General features: G+C 46.4%; 1 protein-coding gene across 3 annotated transcripts in view; it reads left to right on the plus strand.

Annotated features, from left to right (window-relative positions):
• COL5A1 (collagen type V alpha 1 chain) overlaps nucleotides 1-17836 on the plus strand; it is a 160312-nt gene that overhangs the window by 26468 nt on the left and 116008 nt on the right. For all 3 annotated transcript variants that reach the window (XM_080400825.1, XM_080400826.1, XM_080400827.1), the window contains exon 2: nucleotides 11665-11832. In XM_080400825.1, coding sequence (XP_080256951.1) covers nucleotides 11665-11832 — 168 coding nt within the window. The remainder of the gene's footprint in view (nucleotides 1-11664; nucleotides 11833-17836) is intronic.

Consider the following 17836-nt stretch of genomic DNA (forward strand, 5'->3'; position numbering starts at 1 on the left):
TACCCATCGCTTGTAGAAGCAGTGAAGAATGTTTTGCTTGAAGCAGTCATTACCCTGAAGTGAAACCTGTAGTTTGGCTGGGATGCCTTGACTGCGTGATATGCAGTGTTGGTGGGGTCTGACAGGTCCCCAGGTGATGCTGATGTGCCCACGGTCCCTGCAGCGCTCAGCTTTGCACACACGGTGCTGGGCTCCAGCTATGAGCTCTGCCTTGTGCTGGCACAGCTCGACGTGAAAGAGATGTTGCCCGTGGACATCAGAACCTCCCTGTCACCAAGCTGGGCCATGTGGTCAGGTGTCTGCAGGGGTACTAACCGGTTCCTGGTTACCTCCTGCAGAAAGATGTGAGGTGCCATAGGCAGGGAGGGGACGGCTCTCCCATCAGAGGTGCTTTTGCCCCACCTCAGCCCAGTAACCCCCGGGGCTGCACCTGTGGAGCTCTTTTCCAAAAGACTGTGCCAAGGTTTTGCTCGGGAAGAGTAACAGGCGCCTTGGATGTGATTTCCATCTTTTGCTGGTACATCTCTAAATGCTCCCTTAGGGCTGAGGCAATCCAGGGGCTTCACAAGGATTTGAAAGTGGGTTTTTGTTTTTTGGGTGTTTTTTTTTTCTTTTTTTTTTTTTTTTTTTTCAGTAAAGGAACCAGAGACTTTGGGTGGGAGGGAAGGAGGGGAGAGTGCCTGTTTGTTTGAACATAACTTGTGTCCCCTTATGGCTCGCTTTCAGAAACTGCTTCTAAAGCTGAGTGCTCTCTAAGACCGCTCAGTTAATCATTCAGAAGATGGAGTCACGCTCCGTCACCATTTCCTTTTGTGGATCTGCTGAGTGTGTGAGTTTTTAGTTTTAATAGCTCTAAAAGTTTTAGACTCCCTTCACCCTCAGTTGTTTTGTAAAGGGCAAGACTCCTGCCAGTAATCAAACTTCTGCTGGAAAACTTCCCGAAATGTCACGGCGACCCAGAAATACTTGATCCAACTGGTGGGGGATTGGAAAGCTCCCTGTGGGTCCCGGGGAGCGGGACTGGTGGGGATGGGAGCAGCGCCGTGGGCAGGGTGGTATGCGAGGCATCTCCGCTGCAGCCCAGCTCTGCGAGCAGAGGCAACGGCAGCCACTGCAACGCTGAGGGTTCACCTAATTCTTCTGACCCTGCTGTCAGGACTGGCCCGTAAAAACTCCTCAGACACTGAACAGTCGTGCTGAGCGCTGACGTGGGCTGGGGGTTTGGCGGGGCTCGGCTTGCGCTCTGTCTGAAAAGGCTCCGTGCTTTTCCCTTGGCTGGACGGGATGGTTTGCTTCAGCGGGGAGCGAGGGGGAAGGAAGAAGTTGTGTTTGCCCCCTTCTTGGGGACAACTGGTGAAGCCTGGTGCAAATCCCCCTCTCCCCTGTGGGGCCAGGGGAGGCTGCCCATGAGCAGGGAAAGGATCGCTGAGCGTTGGCTTTGCCCCTTCGGACCTGCCCTCCTGGGGACCCTGCTGCCACTTTTTCCCTGTGCTCTAGGTTTTGTTCATCGCTTTCCCCCAGGATTTGTGGAAATGGGGGTCAGCAGCTGCTTGAACGGAGGAGAAACCCTCACTGTGGCCGCTCTCCTCTGCGTGCTCTTGGCAGGCAGCAGCAGGCTGTCCCCAGCTTCCCAGTGACAGATGTGTCACTTGGCCATGCCCTGGCTCCCACGCTGGCGTGGGGCAGGAGTCACCCTGGCCAGATCCTCTCCCATCTCAGAAGAAAGCCCGTTGTCCTCCTCCCTTCCCCCTTAGCACCCTATTTTCCTCTGCCGAGCAATCCCTGTGCTCACAGAGCCAGCCCTGTACCGCTGGATTTTTCTTCCCCTTAGCAGGGGAGAATCTGAAATCCCCAGTTCTCCAAAATGAATGGGATATTTGAAGCTCTTGGAAGGGGCTGGGATTTCTCCCAAAATCTTAAGTGTTTGCTTCTCTTCTGTGCATTGTGTCTGTAAGTTTTGCATGGCATTCACAGCAGAGATTTTTTTTGCGTGGTTTAATTATATTCTGTGGGGGAAAGGCCTGCTCTTTGCTTGCTGTTAGCTGCTAACACCACTGCTTTGTTAGAAACCAAAATGATTGATTATTTAAAAAAAAAAAATTTACGCTCAAAGGAACAAAGATTATTTGATTCTTTGAATTTAATGTAGTCTTGCAGAGCTGCTCCAGTATCAGTTCTGGGTTTCTTTCTTTCCCTTCTGGGATTATGCATACGATCTTTCGAATCTGGCTCTGCATAATGGTTTCCTTTGTTCACAGTTGGGACTATTTGGGCCTTTAAAAAAAAAAAAACCACCATAAGGGGATGACATGAGTCATTGGTGAAATATTCGCCTATCTAGAGCAATAGGAATTGACACAGCTCTGTTGCAGCAATTGGAAGGAGCTGATGTGCACCAGATGAGTATCTGACCCCTTTCGTAGCTGGCCTTTTTTTGTTGCATTGTGCCCCTTTCTAGGGAACAAACTTCCCTATCTTCAGTCCTGCAGTTCAGATTCCTTGGTTCTCCTCCTCAAAGTGCCTTTCCTCTTTGTCCAAATATATCATTTTATTTGATTGGGCTGCTGGGATGCTGAAGAATTGAAGGGGCTCTATTAAGTCCATCCAAAGGATGCTTGAGCAGTGGCAACTGAAGCTTTATATTCTTATTTTTTGTCTATATTTTGTTTTAACCTGTTCCATCTTGGTTTAGTCCGTTATCCATGTGCTGCAGCTAGGAGGTCAACAGTGGTGAAAAGTATTTGAATAAGGAGTAGACATTCTTGAAATCCCATAGACATTACCTGGAGATTCCAGGCTCCATAAAAATATGGTGTAAAGTGAAGCAGCTTCCAGTTCTCACCTGTGTTGCTGTCTCTTACAGATCTGAGCACTGGAGCATTTACCCCTTGGTGTTTAATTTCTGGTATAAGGCAAGACGTCCATGTCAACCTCTGGGCAGCAGCCTGGAGAGCGAGAAACCCTAAGCCTGGTGAAAGGGCATCCTGCCCTCCGCGTGCTCTGCTCTGCCTCGCTGCAGGTCTGAGTTTGGTCCCCTACAGGAAATAATTGGGTGTTTATTTAGCGCTAAGAATAAACTATCTTAAGAAAGTATTTGGGGAAGCAGAAGGCGGTAAAGATGGAAGGGAAGGGGTCTGTTTGGAGCGGAGTGTTTCCCCTTGCTGGAGCCTGGTCAGTGTGGAGGCTCAGCACCCTCCTGGGGGCATCCTGACCCTGGTTGGGTTTCCTAGGTCAGGATTAAAGCGTGGCGCTGAGTCACAGCTGGTTCCTCCTGTCCCTGATGGATGCGAGAGGTCTGACCTCTCGCAGCTCAGGGGCTTTTTGGGCTTCTGTTGGAAATCACCTTTTCCTTTAAAAATATGTAATGGCTTCTTTTCCCAGGAATGGGTTTTCACTGCATTCAGGCAGCCCTGCAGAATCCTCCTTTCCGCTTGGAGATGGTAATGCAGTGAGAGAGCGGTGCTCTGCCTGATGTTGTTTGTGCCGGATACATTGATATTAATTGGGGAAAATATGGTAATAACTTCATACTTGTCACCTGAGTACCTGAAAGTGCCTAATAAAATTGTGCCTCTTCTAATCTCCCCACAACGCAACATTTTCTGGCTTAAAGATGACAAACAAGAGAGATGGGGATGTTAAGGAGTAGGTTCTCGGGTGGCAGAAGTGGACCTTGTTTCATTAAAGCTGGGACTTTTAGATTCACCTTGCCTACCAGATTACCTGGCACTAGCTGGCTGGCTCAGGGCTGTGCGGGTGAGACAGCAGCCCAGCTGGGTGCAGGAGCTGGATCTGCCCCTGCTCGGGGCCGGGTATTCTGCTCTCGGAGGTGGTGATGGAAACCTGGGGCAGCTATTGCTCAGATCACTGAATTTACCTTGCTGTAGTCAAGCACAGGATCCAACTCTTTTTATTTAATTTCTCGTTTCTTTAATCTACTGCCTTTATATCAGAAGGTCCCTGCTTTTCATCTGTTGAATAGGATTCACGTTATTCGTTGTTTTGCATCAGTTTGCGTGATCCCCATTCGCTTTGAAGCATATGAAACTACCTTTCTGGTGAAGGTCTGAAGTGAGATGAGTGGTTAAGGAGGCAGGGAAGGAGATCCAGGAACGCTCCTGGCCATGTCCAAGCATGGTGCTTCCACACACAGCCATGGGACTGGAGCAGAGCGCCAGGCCACTGGGTCCAGCTGCTCACTTTGCTGATGCTGAGGAGGCAGGACAGCAGTGTGGGCAGGCCAGAGCCGCCCCAGCCAGCCTGGGTGCCGTTTAGACATCTGTGTGCAAGAGAAACAAGGCGATTTAAGCCAGCTGGTTAATTGTGGGCAGGTTAACTGCAGTGCATAGCTTTGCTTTTCCTATGAAAATGACTCACTCTGCCTTTCTGTGTGACTTGAGGCACTTTTCAAGGAGATGCTACTCTTGAAACAATCCTTATTCACTTCACTGTTATTACTTGCTGTGGGATAAGATGACAAGTTTATTTTATAGTGGTTGTTCGTCTAGGCAGGCTTTGCTTCCCAGTAAGTGTTCCTCACTCGTGATCAGACACTTGGATACAAATACCCGGACTGCTGAGTTACGTATTAAATGATGAGAAAAGTTGCAGAGGGCACCTGGAATGAGCTGGGAACATAAATGCTTATTCATTCTTCACCTTACGACCTGAAATCTTTGGCAATAATTGCACATAAACTATAGTATGACTAAGTGCTATGTCATTAAGTGCTGAAGGTCTTTGGATGCCCTTTAGCTGTTATGAAACCGAATATAGAAGAATGGTTCTCCGCTGTTATGGGATGGTGACCCCTTCTTCAGACACCCAAATGTCTCAGTTACTGCATTAATACAACGGGTCAGCTGTGCACAATAAATGTGTGTCTCAGGATGCTGATGAGGGATTTTTTCCACTTTGAAGGGTATTGTAAGGCAAAAAGTGGAAGAAAGGGGGTTTTCTTAACTCTTCAAGTTCTAGGAATGCATTCAGTGAAGACTGAAGGCTGGCTCAATGTTGCCAGGTAAGACTGAATAAGGTGTACCTTAAGACGGCAGCGGTAGTTAGTGAAAGGGGAAGGCTTTGATCTCTTAAGCCCAATTTTGGACACAGCTGTAATACAGCTGCTGCGTGGCAGCGCAGCTGCGTTCTTGTCTGGTGGACGGCACATTGCACCGGGCGGTGCTAGTGGGGCGTGTGCAGTTTTGGTGGGTTGAACTGTTCTCTAAAACTCGTTTCAGCTTCTGGTCCACTGAGATCTTGGGGGCTTCCTGACCTTTTCGGTGAGATGAGCAAAGGGTAGTTGGAAAAACAGATCTGTTCTCAGCAGTACACCAAGTACATAGCATCCTCGGCAGCTCCACTAGAAAATGCATAGAGGTCAAAGAGGAAGGGCTAGGTCTGGGGGCTAACTCATTTGGAGTGTGCAATGTAGGTGCGGCACTCATAGCAATGAGGATGCTGGGCTGATTGGGAAAGTGGTTTTCTTGCTGGCTGGTGGATGTGTGGTCTTCCCAGGCCCTCGGAGGACGAACAGGCTGGGCACGGTGTGGGAACTCACCTGCTGTCATTACTGCGGGTGTTCCAGAGGGTTGGTTTTGATCTCTGGGAATGTCAAGGCAAGAGCCTCTCCCCAGCAATCAAACGAATGCAACGGAGCCCCAAAGAACTGGGGAGGGTCTCCCAGATGTGCTGTCTGTGCTACAGAAACAGCATTTCTGCTCCTTCCACCCCTTGCTGTGTACCCGACACCTGGAGGCTGCATCGTTTGGACTCCTCGTTAGCAGTCCAGGCTTAGCACAGTGGATGTTTGCTGTTGCGATATAGTGTCGTGACTTTGCCAGCTTGCTGGGGTTTGTATTGAGGAGTCTTGTGATACCTAGTGGGGTTTTCTTGCTTTTTCTGAAAATTTCTGCTCCTGGAGCCATGTGATAGCTTCATTGCAAAAAAAAAAAAAAAAAAAAAAAAAAAAAAATCTTCCCAAATGGCAGCTGAAAAAGCTTGAAGATCACACTGAAAAACTGGGAGACAGCTTTCAGAAGAGATTAATAAATTTTTTTTGTGCATGATTTGACTTCAACAGATTTATAAAACTGACAGTAGTATATAGTTGGGAAAATAAACATACTTAACTCTGTAATCTACTGCAATCCAGATTGTACTCATTTGGCATGGCTGGCTTTGCCTTTTGACCAGTTGTGCTGCCCAGTTCACCCCAGTGGGCTGTGCAGGGTGTCAGGGAGAGCAGCCCCCTCTGAATGCTGCGGTGTAAAGCAGGAGCCCACAGAGAGTGTCCGGCACCAGCACCGCATGGCTACAGGTGCTGCAGCCTTCAACTCGGTGGCAAGTTTAAATATTGCGAATTTCCTTGGGGATAAGGATTTAATTAAAGATCTTGAAAAATGATGGGAGGGAGAATTGTTTTGAGGTTTGTTATTTGTAATTTGGTAATTTTTCAGACACTGGAAACGTGATACCCACAAGTAATGTATAAGCGACTTATGTATCCTGACGCTTGGTAAAGTGCTTTGGGGCCCCTGCGAGAGCTTTGTTTCAGGTGTTAAAAAATTATTATTGCAGGCATAAATATGACTTAGATTAATGACTTCTGGCTAATGCTGTATATGCTGGGATTTTCAGCGTAGCCTACAGAAGCTGCAGGTCCATCTTGCGCTGAATTTCAATAGCACCATTTCCATTAGGGTCTTGACTTATTATTCCCACCTCTGGAAAAAAAACTGTCTTGGTTCCTGCTGATCCATCCTGCTTTTAAGAATATCAGGCTGACAAGGGGGTGATGAAATGAGACAAAGAGGGAACTGGTGGCAAGTGCCTTCTCTGGGCTGACACCTGTTAGCCCACACTGGAGCGAAGTGAGGACAGTGTGGCTTCCCCTGATGAAAGCAAAGCAAATGCCTTGGCCCTGGGGGAAGGGGGGGGGGGGGGAGCAAAATTAGGAGGGTCTGGGCTTGATATCAAGCTTGGTAGAGAAACCAAACTGTTTAACCTTTGCATAGTGGTTGTGTGCAGAAAGACTTCAACTGACCTTTACTGCAGCTGCTAAACAAGGGTTGGTTGTCGCCTTTTCTGCTCTGTGACTTATAAGTGTAATAGCATTAAAAAAAAAAAATAAAAAAATCTTTGTTTATTATTGCACATGTCCTGAAGGATCAGCAGGGCTTAAGACCTCTTTCCGTCTTAAAATCTGATTTAAAGAACAGTCAAGGAAAGGAAAGGTGAGGATGGACAACCCAGTCATGCTGGGAATGGGGTTTGCCCACAGGCAGGGGCATTCAGTGTGGTCTAATATTTGCCTGGGGCTGTTAATGATGATTAATGATGGTCTTGTTTCCTCTGGAGTTCCTTGGGGATATTTCTGCTCCCGCATCCCACAGCTCAGTCCGAGCAGGTGGGTTGGCCCTCGTTGAGGGTGGCAGGGCATGGCCACACTGACCATGTTTTGGCTGGAGCCTGTGCCCAGCCCAAAGCCAGGGAGTTTATTTCAATGGATGCTGCTGAATTTGCTTTAATATGGAAGTGTAAGAAAGAAAAGAAAAAAAAAAAAAAGTGGCTTTTGTCCACTGCTGAGTGGGGGTAGAGTTATAAACTTAATACCAGCTGCCTCTGTTCCAGGTTTTAACAGGTAATTAAATAATTGGAAATCAGATTAACACAGAAGGATTGGTCTTGTGGTTAAACCCTTGGTTGGACATGGAGGAATTAAGGATTTAATTCCTCCTTTTGCCACTGTTGGTTTGTCAGGGAGGCACTCATCTCCACTGTTAAAATGAGAAGTAATGTTCCTTTTGGGTCTTTTTCAAGGGCTGTACATGCTGCTAGGTACATGCTTTTGGGGAAGCCTTTGGTCTGATTTTGGTCTAATTTGGGATGTTTGGGGTTTGCCTCTTTGTATACTGGCTATATATTTTTGTATACCCTCCTCCAGCACAGCAGGGACTGAGCTGCTGGTCTCTTAGGGGAGCCCTGTGCATCTCGAGTGAAAGAATGATCCTGTGTGTAATGCTGCATAGTAATGTTATTCATAAAATAGCAAGTAAAAAAAAAAAAAAAAAGCTTTCATAAAGCAACAGCTAATTCAGTTCTTGGATGAAGGCCAAACCCAGTGCAAGCTTGTAAGAAATACCCTGTAGAGCCTGATTTTGGTCAGTTCCGTCTCTGTCCTGGGCATGATGCTGTCAGAGCTCCTAACAGGAGATTACATTTAGTTTGGACTGAAAAATCAAGGGGAAATAAACAAACTGATTAGCTGGACAGGAATAAGAGCTGCTCCTGTGTGAAGTCCATCTTTCTGGAAAGAGATGGATACTTTTATGCTGCTTAAGTCCTACTCAAACGGATGCTCTTAGTGATGAAGTGCAACATTGAGTGGTCTATAGGGCTTCAGCTGGCTCCTTGCCTCCTCTTTGATCTCCAGGAGCAAGCAGAGGTGGGACACTTGCTCACATCTGTGAACAGAAGGTATTTCCTCTCCTGCTGATTACCTGCATGCTTTGCAGTTTGTGCAATACCCAGACTGTTGTTCTACTTTAGTATCTCGCCTTGACCTAATCCATCATAGTTATGGAGGTATAGAGGATCTTCCTTCAAAATGAAGATTAATTGTGTGATAGGTTTGGAGGCTCACAGCAGCAGAGGGAGGCTGGCAGATGCTTGAATCATCTTTTACAAATGAGAAGTTCTGTACCAGGGCGCTGATGATGGGTGGGAGCTGAGATGGATGGGAGATGAGAGGGCTCGGGGCAGGAGCTGGAGCACGGAGCCTGCTACCTGCTCATGGCTGGTTGCTTCTGGAGGAGGTCCAGCTCCCCTGGACACCCATCACCTTGCTATAACCGCTGCTGGAGCTTTTGGCCAGCAATTGCCATATGGCTTGCAAGTGGTGTCATTCTGTTGAGGTACAGAGCTGGTGAAACCTTCAGTTTTCATGTTGTGCTTCCTTCCTGTCAATACACTCCACGATTTTAGCTATAAGATCGTGATAATGAGCAGCGTTTCACTCGCCCAGCACCGTATACTTGTTTCCTGTGAGAGATGACCATGGCTGGCTCTGGTGTCAGCTGGGGCTCCCTTGCCAAAGGAGATGATGTTCACACAGTTTTTGTCATAACAGCAGCTGAGCTTTTGGATGATGGATTCTTCTGCAGCCGTTTCTGGTCCTGCAGATGCCTCAGCCCCACCGTGGCTACTGTCCGCAGGATGGCTGATGTGCAGCACTGCAAGCGAGGCTCAGATCCCCCTGCGTGGGGACCGGGCTGATGTCAGGAGTCTGGAATTCACATCCCCTCCCCCTTGCATTTGCCTTTTTCCCTTCTCCTCCCTAAATAAATGTTGGAGGCAGCTTAGGAGCTGGCTGATTTGAATCTCTTGGAGCAGAGGGAGGTAACTGGAAGCAGAACTGGTGTTTTATTGTAGCTTTAGTTGCTTAAACGCAGCTTGGGTTGTATGTATACAGATATTCCTGTGTGAAGTAAAACATGGTTGAAAGGCAGCAGGAAGATCCAGGCGGCAAGGACAGCTTAGACAAATGTGTGTCATCCGCATACTGTCTAACAAGAATGAGAGATGAGGAAATGTTACAGCTGTACGCTGCTCAGGCCAAGCTCTCAGCTGGTTTATCTGCAGTGTTGACTTGGGTTTGCCATATGTTTGTAATCTCTCATTGAGAGCCAAAATCCTCAGGATTGTGGAAACTTGTAAAAACTGTCGAACAACGTACACAAATTTTCCATGCAAATATTAGGCCGATCATCTTGGTAACCAAAACCTTTTATATTGTAAAAGATTTGTTCATGCTGTTTCTTTCCATTGCTGAGGTGTTTGGATTCGGTGCTGATGGCCATGCTGTAGCCCTTCCCCATGGATGGTGAATCCCTTGCAAATCCTTTCCCTCTTTCCTCCCTGGTCTTTCTAGTAATAGGCATGATGCTAATGTGAGGCCAATTTTTTTTTTTTCCCCTTTGCAAGAAGTCCTGTATTTTCCTGCCCTTTTCGGAGCTGTCCCCTTTTTTGCAGTAGCAGAAATGCCATGCACCTTCCTGAATGTAGCTGGGTTATTTGTGATCATTCTGCAAACTGGTAACAAGCTTTGCACCCTTGGCCATGCAGCATGGCACGATGCCCTGAGATCCTGATGGAAGCTGGGGCAGCCAGACCAGGGGGTTAGTCCTGGGTATCATTGCAGACATCAGACTATGTAATGTGTGGCTGTCCTTGAGGGATCCGAATAATATCACTCTTTGGGAAAAATAATGTATCAGGTAGCAAAAGGATACAGCTGTGATATATCGCCCAGGCAAGGCTAAATGGAGCTGTCAGGCAGACATTTGCTTTTGAATACTGCTGGTGGGTTGAGTTGGGTGTCTCATATTTCTGACAGCACTTTGCTCCAAATATCAAGTCAAAATTCAAACTAAGCATTTTAAGTCAGATCTGAATATTCCACTTCTGGAGACACTATATCTCCTGATGTGAGCAAGACCAGATTATGAAGTTAGTGAGATGTATCACTTGCATTACTTAATTGATGCTCTAGAGACCTGAATATCTGAAGGTGAACCGGCCCTGAGTTTGGTGTGGGGACCACTGGGTGTCAGACAAACTCCCTTCATTAACTAGCTTAATGTCTGCAGCAGCAGGAGCCCCAGGATATAAGCCTAACGAGATGTGGTCAAGGAGGGCTGTTGAGGGAAGGAGCCTTTTTCTTCATGTCATCAGTCAAAATGTCCACGTGGATTTTTCCTCTTCTGTGCAGCATATGTGTTTTGTTGGCTTTCTGTCTGCTTATACACACTGGTGCTTGGGCGTATAATTCCGGTGTCACAGGGGGGAATACCTGGCAGAGAGGGGGAACTATTTAACGGGACTTGCCTGGGCTTGAGCTGAGTTAACAGAGGGGGACACTTGGCTGCCTGCAGTGGAGTTGTGATGCATCCCTGCCCTGTGTCACCTTGCTGCACCCTGGGCAGAGTTAGACGTTGTGCACAAACCCTGCGAGGGTCTGGGTGAGCCTGCTGGCAGCACGGCCAGCCCACAAGCACCAAAGCGCTGTGCTGGGATGCTGCTCTGCCATAACTTGTTCGTACCCTGAGGCGCGTCTTGTGGGTTTAGCTGTTATCCCAGCTAGTGTGACTTTGCATGCGGTTGTTTTGCATGGTGTGTGTAATCCTTCAGGGAAGCTTGCTCAGGTATTTGCTTCCAAATAACTTTTTGGATGAACCAATTTAAGAAAAAAAGAATGAAAATGTTGGCAACCTCTTGATTTAAAGCCTTTCTTTCAGATCATGAATTTCCTGTCTAATGCTTAGTCTTCAGCATGTGCTTGAATGATGGAGATTGGGTGAAGACATCCAGAAAATATAACTGCTGTAGCTAATAAGATGGTATATTCTCCCTACTGCCCCAGCGCAGACAGCTGATCAACTGTTCGTCTCTGCGTTGAATTAGTGTCTTTGACCAGCAGTACAACATCCTAGCTTTGAAGCTGGTATTAATGTTGTATCTGTAGACGTATTGAAAACTTATTTCATGTTTTTAAAATTGTGATGATTGATTTGTGGGGTGCAGGCTAATACTGATTTCGATCTGAGCAAGTAAGCAAGTACCAGTCCTATTGCCTGCTAATTCTTGTCTCCTTTTCTTTTTCCACAGCTGAACCTGCAGACCTCTTGAAGGTATTAGATTTTCATAATTTACCTGATGGTATAACAAAAACAACAGGGTTTTGCACAAGCAGAAGATCTTCAAAAGAAGCAGATGTTGCTTATAGAGTAACAAAAGATGCTCAGCTTAGTGCACCGACAAAGCAGCTGTATCCTGGTGAGTCCACAGCTTTTTGTCATATGTAACCATCTGACCCTTTTTCTCAGATTCCACAGGCATGTATAGGACACTGCATAATTCCTTCATCTTTTAAGTGTGCTTGCATGCTCCCTTGGCAGGGAGTGATTTTACTGTTTCAGGGGGCTGCAAACTTTCAGTCATCAAGTAACATTACAGTAGGTTCTTTTCTTACTGCATTTGTACATAGTGGTGGGTTTCACCACAGAAGATGCGGCCAGTGCCTACATCTGTTCCCTCCTATATTAGAAAGTTTCTACTGTCTCATTATCACACAGTGACATCCAGCTGGGGAGAGAGACTTGGAAGATGCAAAAGAACGCAGACTGTTTTGTTCTGCGTTTGTGGAGTGCCAAGCACAGTAGGGTCTTATTCTGTGGCTGTGGTGTCTCTCATAACACAAATAATCACCATATAAAAATAATAGACTGCCCCACAAGAACAGATGTCCCAAGAACAGTTGTTTGAAGAAATCGGAGGTTCATTAGAGAATGCCACTAAGATGTGGGAGTTCACAAAGCCCTTGAAGAGCTTGTGGGCTACTATTTCATTTGTCACTGAGGATGCACTGGAGCTTAATTTTTCAGGCCAAGAGACAATCACTACTGTGGAGTAAAATGTGCTCGTAAAAAGGCTGGACATAATTATGGACCTAAACCTTCTCAGTGCCTGAGAGCTTCACTCTTGAACACGTAGTCAACATCAGAATTCTTCCTTCCAAAGCCATACAGGAGCACTGCTGTATCCCTGATTTACAGGGGAGGGTGCAAGGGCGCTGGGACTAGGCGTGGTGGGATTTTCTGGGTTTGGTGAGAAAAGCGCCTTTGCTGAGAGAGGTTTAGCAACAAGGCAGAAAGATGCTGCATGTAACTCATCTGTGAAGCAGGAACTTAAGCAAAGCAGGTGCATGCATTCTCCTTTGGTGTTTGTGAAAGAATTAATGACATAAAATGCATTAGCTAAATCAGAGGTAATGTGGCATGCCACTACCAATGCTTTTTAATTAACTTGCTGTATCTATCAGACCCAGGCTGTCAATGGCCTAAATGAGGACTCGGAGGTGGACTGCCGATGCGCTTGCATCTTCCAGTCCTCTGTTTCCTTCATTGCATGTGTTATTACTGAGGTTATTTTCAGACTTCATTATTACCCTGCTGTGACAATTAGCAGGTGAATTATATTTACTCCGTGGTGAGCAGGAGCATGCCCTGTGTCTTGCATACAAACTGAGAGTCTGACATGAAGATGAGATCAGCTGTGGGCTGGTAGCCCTTCGTCGCCTGGTCAACCCTTAGCAAAGGACCTGCTTGCTTGTTTTTTTTGTTTTTTTTTTAAGCCCTGTTTCAGCATGTGCAGAACAGTGTATTTGTTTTTATTGCTGCCCAAGGCAGGACAGTCTTTTCTGACCATAGATAATCCATCAAGTGTCCAGCTGCACCCCTCTGCCAGGCTGTACCTTCACATCCCAGAGGGCTGTGCCCTGTGGATATGGGGACTATTTGTCCCAAGGACAGGCTGCAAGTGCCCTGCAGTGGCCTCTGAGCCCATCCTTCTGTCCCAAGGCAAGATCAGCCCAACCTCCCCAGCATGTGTTGAACAGCTTTTGTGTGCTCTTTCTGTGTGTCTGAAATGACTCCAAGTGTTAGCCCAGCTGGTATCTTCAGGCTCAGAAGCACTTGAAGAAATGGTTCCAGCTGGGAACATACAGCTGTAGTGGATTCGAGAGCTTTCCAGTATTGCCGTAGCCAATTGTGTTATGGAAACCAGCTAACAGTGGTGACCTCAAGATAGATAAAAAAAAAAAAGGATAGAGTATTCTGGCTAATTGTCATAGAAAGGAGACTGGATGATACCCCTTGTGACAAAGGTTAACACAAAACAGCGTGAAGAGCTGAATCGTGGTCACGGGGGAGGACTCAGCATTGTAGGAGATTTTCTTGGGTTTGTCCCATCTTCCTACTTGCATGTCCTCACCGAGTTTTCAGTTTGCATCTACTGTCTTCCTTGGGTGAGAAGATCTGGATGGTGTTTCCCTGGTGTCATCAAGCAACTTTTCAATCATTTCATCATCTGGACAACCACAGGGTGGTTGAAGCAGCCCTGTCTCCAGAGACTTCCAAAGTCATTGAGTCTGTTCTGCTGCTTGCTAAGGAGATGGAAGGGAAGAATGAAGTGAAGAACCCCCAGTGTTTTCCATCAGATCAACAGATGTTTTCTCAGTACATCTCCATAACTAGATGTGACTTCAGCTCACACCACCAAATGAATGAGAGAGGAGATAAAGATAACAGAGTAATTGCAGTGCAATGTACCAGGGGAGATGTGGTTTTAGTGATTTCGTGTTAACAGGCGGGTGGGTTGTAGCATAACTTTCCCTCTCTGCTATAGAGCACCCTAGGCAAATGTACACTGCACATAATATTTTGTGCTAATTAGAAGTCAGTGCTTTTCTAAGATGGTAATTTTATGGGCTTTGCATTCTGCTGCCACAGCCACAGCCAGCAAAGCAAGATATATCTATATATATTTTAGAAAGCTTGTCTGTTTTTTCAAGCTCACAAGAGTGAGAAGATCTGCTGAGATGCTCTTTGTCCTTGCTCCCTAAATAAGTTCTGCTTCCCATCAAAAACCGTGCTCTTCCAGCGGAGGCAAGAAAGGCAAAGTTTTCAGTGGCAGCCAGCAAAATGTCATTTGCATTCTTCTAGCAAACTCTGTATTCTCCACACTGCTTGTGGGTGTCTGCATATATATATGTATATATATGTTTAAAAAGAGCTCAAAAATCTCTATTATAGCTTGAACAGTCATCTCTGAGGAAAACAAGCCAATCCAAAACTGAGAGTCTTCTCAGATGAAGAAAAAGGCCAGAAGTTGGTTACACTGTTGAAGAGCTGTTTCCTTTGAAAAGTGGCCCTGGAAATGATAGCATCTCGCACAGCAGATCCACTTTGTGTTTGTGTCAGGAACTGGATCAGCTCATTGTTTTTGCTGATTTTTTGCTATTTAAGCAGCTAAAGCTTTCCTGTTCTGCCCAGATCAGCAGCAGGGCTCTTTATTTTGGGCTGTGTTGGGATACACCTGCAGAATCTGGGTTAGGGACAGCTGGAACCTTTTTCCTATTTTGAAGACCATGAGATTGTACCAAAGCTTTTTATCCCTGGTTGTGGTCCTTCGGAAAGAAGGAACTCAGCCTGGCTCTACTGGTTTGCATATTGGGGCATAGCACAGATGCAGTCTGCTCGAGTGAAGCTAGTGACATCGGTGTGCTGTGCGGGGAGCCAAGTGGGATGGAGGGATCTGTGCCCACCCTGCACCTCCTCAGCAATTTCCGTGGCTCCATCTGCGAAATTGGAGTCTTAACCCTTTGCTGCCTTGCAGGAGGCTGAGTGTAGTGAATTTGAAAGGATTTGGCCATGGGGTAAAAGAGTGATGCTGAGCCAAATTCAGCATTGGTGCAGTGCCGTCCAGTGATGGATGTGCCACATCTCCCAGCATGAGCTCATTTGAAGTGAATCAAATATAAGGGCTTAATCCCAAACCCTTTGTTGGGGTGGGGGGGTGGGGTCTCCATTGTCTTTAAGGGGATTTGGGTCAATTTCTATGTGCTTCATATATTTATTATGATGTATTTATTAGTATCGCTGTCTGTGTGGATGTGTTTTCATACATCATTCAATAGCCTGGGTCATTTCTGGCTATGACAGTGAAGGCATTGTTATTTTGCCAGGACAGCAGAGCAGTAACAGAGTAATGTCAGCTATAATTCATCCATTATGGTTATTTGGGTTGAGAAACTCACATCACCATGGAGACATTTTAATAATAATGAAAAAAAATTTAAAAGCAGCTTTTTAATGAGTTGGCAGCTTGTCCAAGTTGAAAGGTACTGTATTGTGGATTCATAATGAAATTTTGGACATGAACTATTTTACATAAAAGGCCCAAAACTGTAGCCTGTAATTGGAACCAGGAAGGCGTATGGTCTTGATTCAGCTCTACAGGAGGATTTGTATACGGCAAGAGGGAGATAAAGCTCAGTGCATCCTATGGGAGGCACAATAATCGGATGCCTGCATTTGCAAAATATCTGGGTCTGTGTCCTAGGGGGAAATCGGGCTATAATCATGGCATTTAATTACTGCCTGCGAGTCCTCTATTCAGGATACTGCTTTGTGCTTCTTTCCAAATGTTATTTAACTAAGGTGAGGAATATTAAGTCGGTGCAAACAGTGTGTGTCTCTGTAGGTATCCTCACAGATCTCCCTCGGTGTCTGCTGTTTGCACAAGCTGTTTGTAGCAGTGCTGGGGTTTGATGCAACCCAGCCTGCCCGTGCCTCCTGCCTCCTCCACCGCCGGGTGATGCAGCCCTGTGCTAGGCAGCTAGAGGCATTTAAAACACTGGTTTGTTAACAAAAGTTAAAGCAACTCCCAGGCAAAAGAGGAAAGCTCTTGGCCTCTTAGCGTTTGAACTCGCTAGCTTTGCTGTGGTTGGAAGAATTCCCTGCTCCCATCTTCCTGGTCCCCTCCCTGGGTCAAAATCCCTGATGCAGCCTTGGGATACCATCTAAGAAAAGCCTGAAAGGGTTAAAGGGGATCTATTTGAAGCTTGTGGGCACTGAGCTTGACGTTTTTTTGTGGTTTATGCAGCTCTGCATCTGCAGTTTAAAACTGCTCCGTTGTGGTGTTCCCTTCCCTGCGTGCTGCCGGCTGCCACACATGTGGACAGTCCCGGCACACACCCCACTGCGCCCGTGGCGGGGCTGCCCCACTTTACTCTGCCCCGCCATGGTTTAAGATTTCTCAAGCCGATACCCAGGGGTACAATGCAATCCTTGTTTTTGAAAGCCTGGACCTTAAAGGAAAGATAGCCTGCAAGTCTCACGCTGCTGACATCCAGCATCGAGGAGGTTATGGGCTGTATGTACCCTCTGTTTCAATGGGTGCTGTTTCCAATAATTTGATCAAGGAAGCTCCTTTACCAATACTTCTGGTGTTTTTAAGATGTTCTGTTTGGGATATGCATCCAGGCTTTTCCATTTGGGTTTGTCTTTCCAGTCTGAATGGCAGTGAAAACCCAAGCAGGGGAGTTATATGCTGCACAGGGTGTGACTTGATGCCCATATTGACCTGAAATTTAAAATGTATTTGTCTGGTGTCGCAGGGGATTGACCCTTCTGCTGCACAGAGCTTTGCCTCTGTACTGACAGTACCGCTCCATACTTTATTTGCTTTAATCCTCCAAACCTTGCCAAACTACAGACAGGAATCACCTGACATCAGACAGGGTTGCTTTCCTGAGTGGAGAAAAAGCTGGGAAATTTGTTACATGCTTTTTAATAGGCAGACAAATTATTTGCCAGATTTATTTCTGTGTTCAGATTCTTGTGTCTGCACCACCCCTGAAAGCCAAAGCCACAGAATGCTCTGTTCTTGTCTGGAATAGGCAAAACCTGATGCAACTTCCCTACTCCTTAAATAAAACCCTTCAATATTGTGTGTGCCTAAATGGCACAGGATGCTTAATTTCCTCCATCCCTCTGACATCTTAAGTTAATTTGGGAACCTCATGGTATACGACAAAAAGTTTTTTGCCGTGTCTCATAAAAAGCTCTAGAGCATACTAAGGAAGGCTTAGGTGCAAATAATACAGATGTAAATGGACAGCTTTTTCAGAATGTCTCTTTCCCCAGCTCTATGGGCTGATCCCAAAACACTAGACCCCTTGCCATGCCATCTTTTGCTCACAAGTTCAAATGTGGGATGGCTTTTGGCACTGTGCCAGGTTGCAGTAAGGGCTGGAAAAAGGCTTTCTTACCATAAACGAATGATCCTTAGAGATGCCGAGTTCTGTGCTTGGGTTTGTAACATGCCATTAGAGCAGGTAGACCTTGGAGGACACTGCTCTACAGCAGCTTTGCTGGTGCAGTCTACTTCGGGTTGCAGCTCATCCCAACGCTGTATCACAACAGGCTTTGGGGGAAAG

The sequence above is a fragment of the Falco punctatus genome (genome assembly GCF_963210335.1).
Source record: "Falco punctatus genome assembly, chromosome: 9".
Lineage (NCBI taxonomy): Eukaryota > Metazoa > Chordata > Aves > Falconiformes > Falconidae > Falco > Falco punctatus.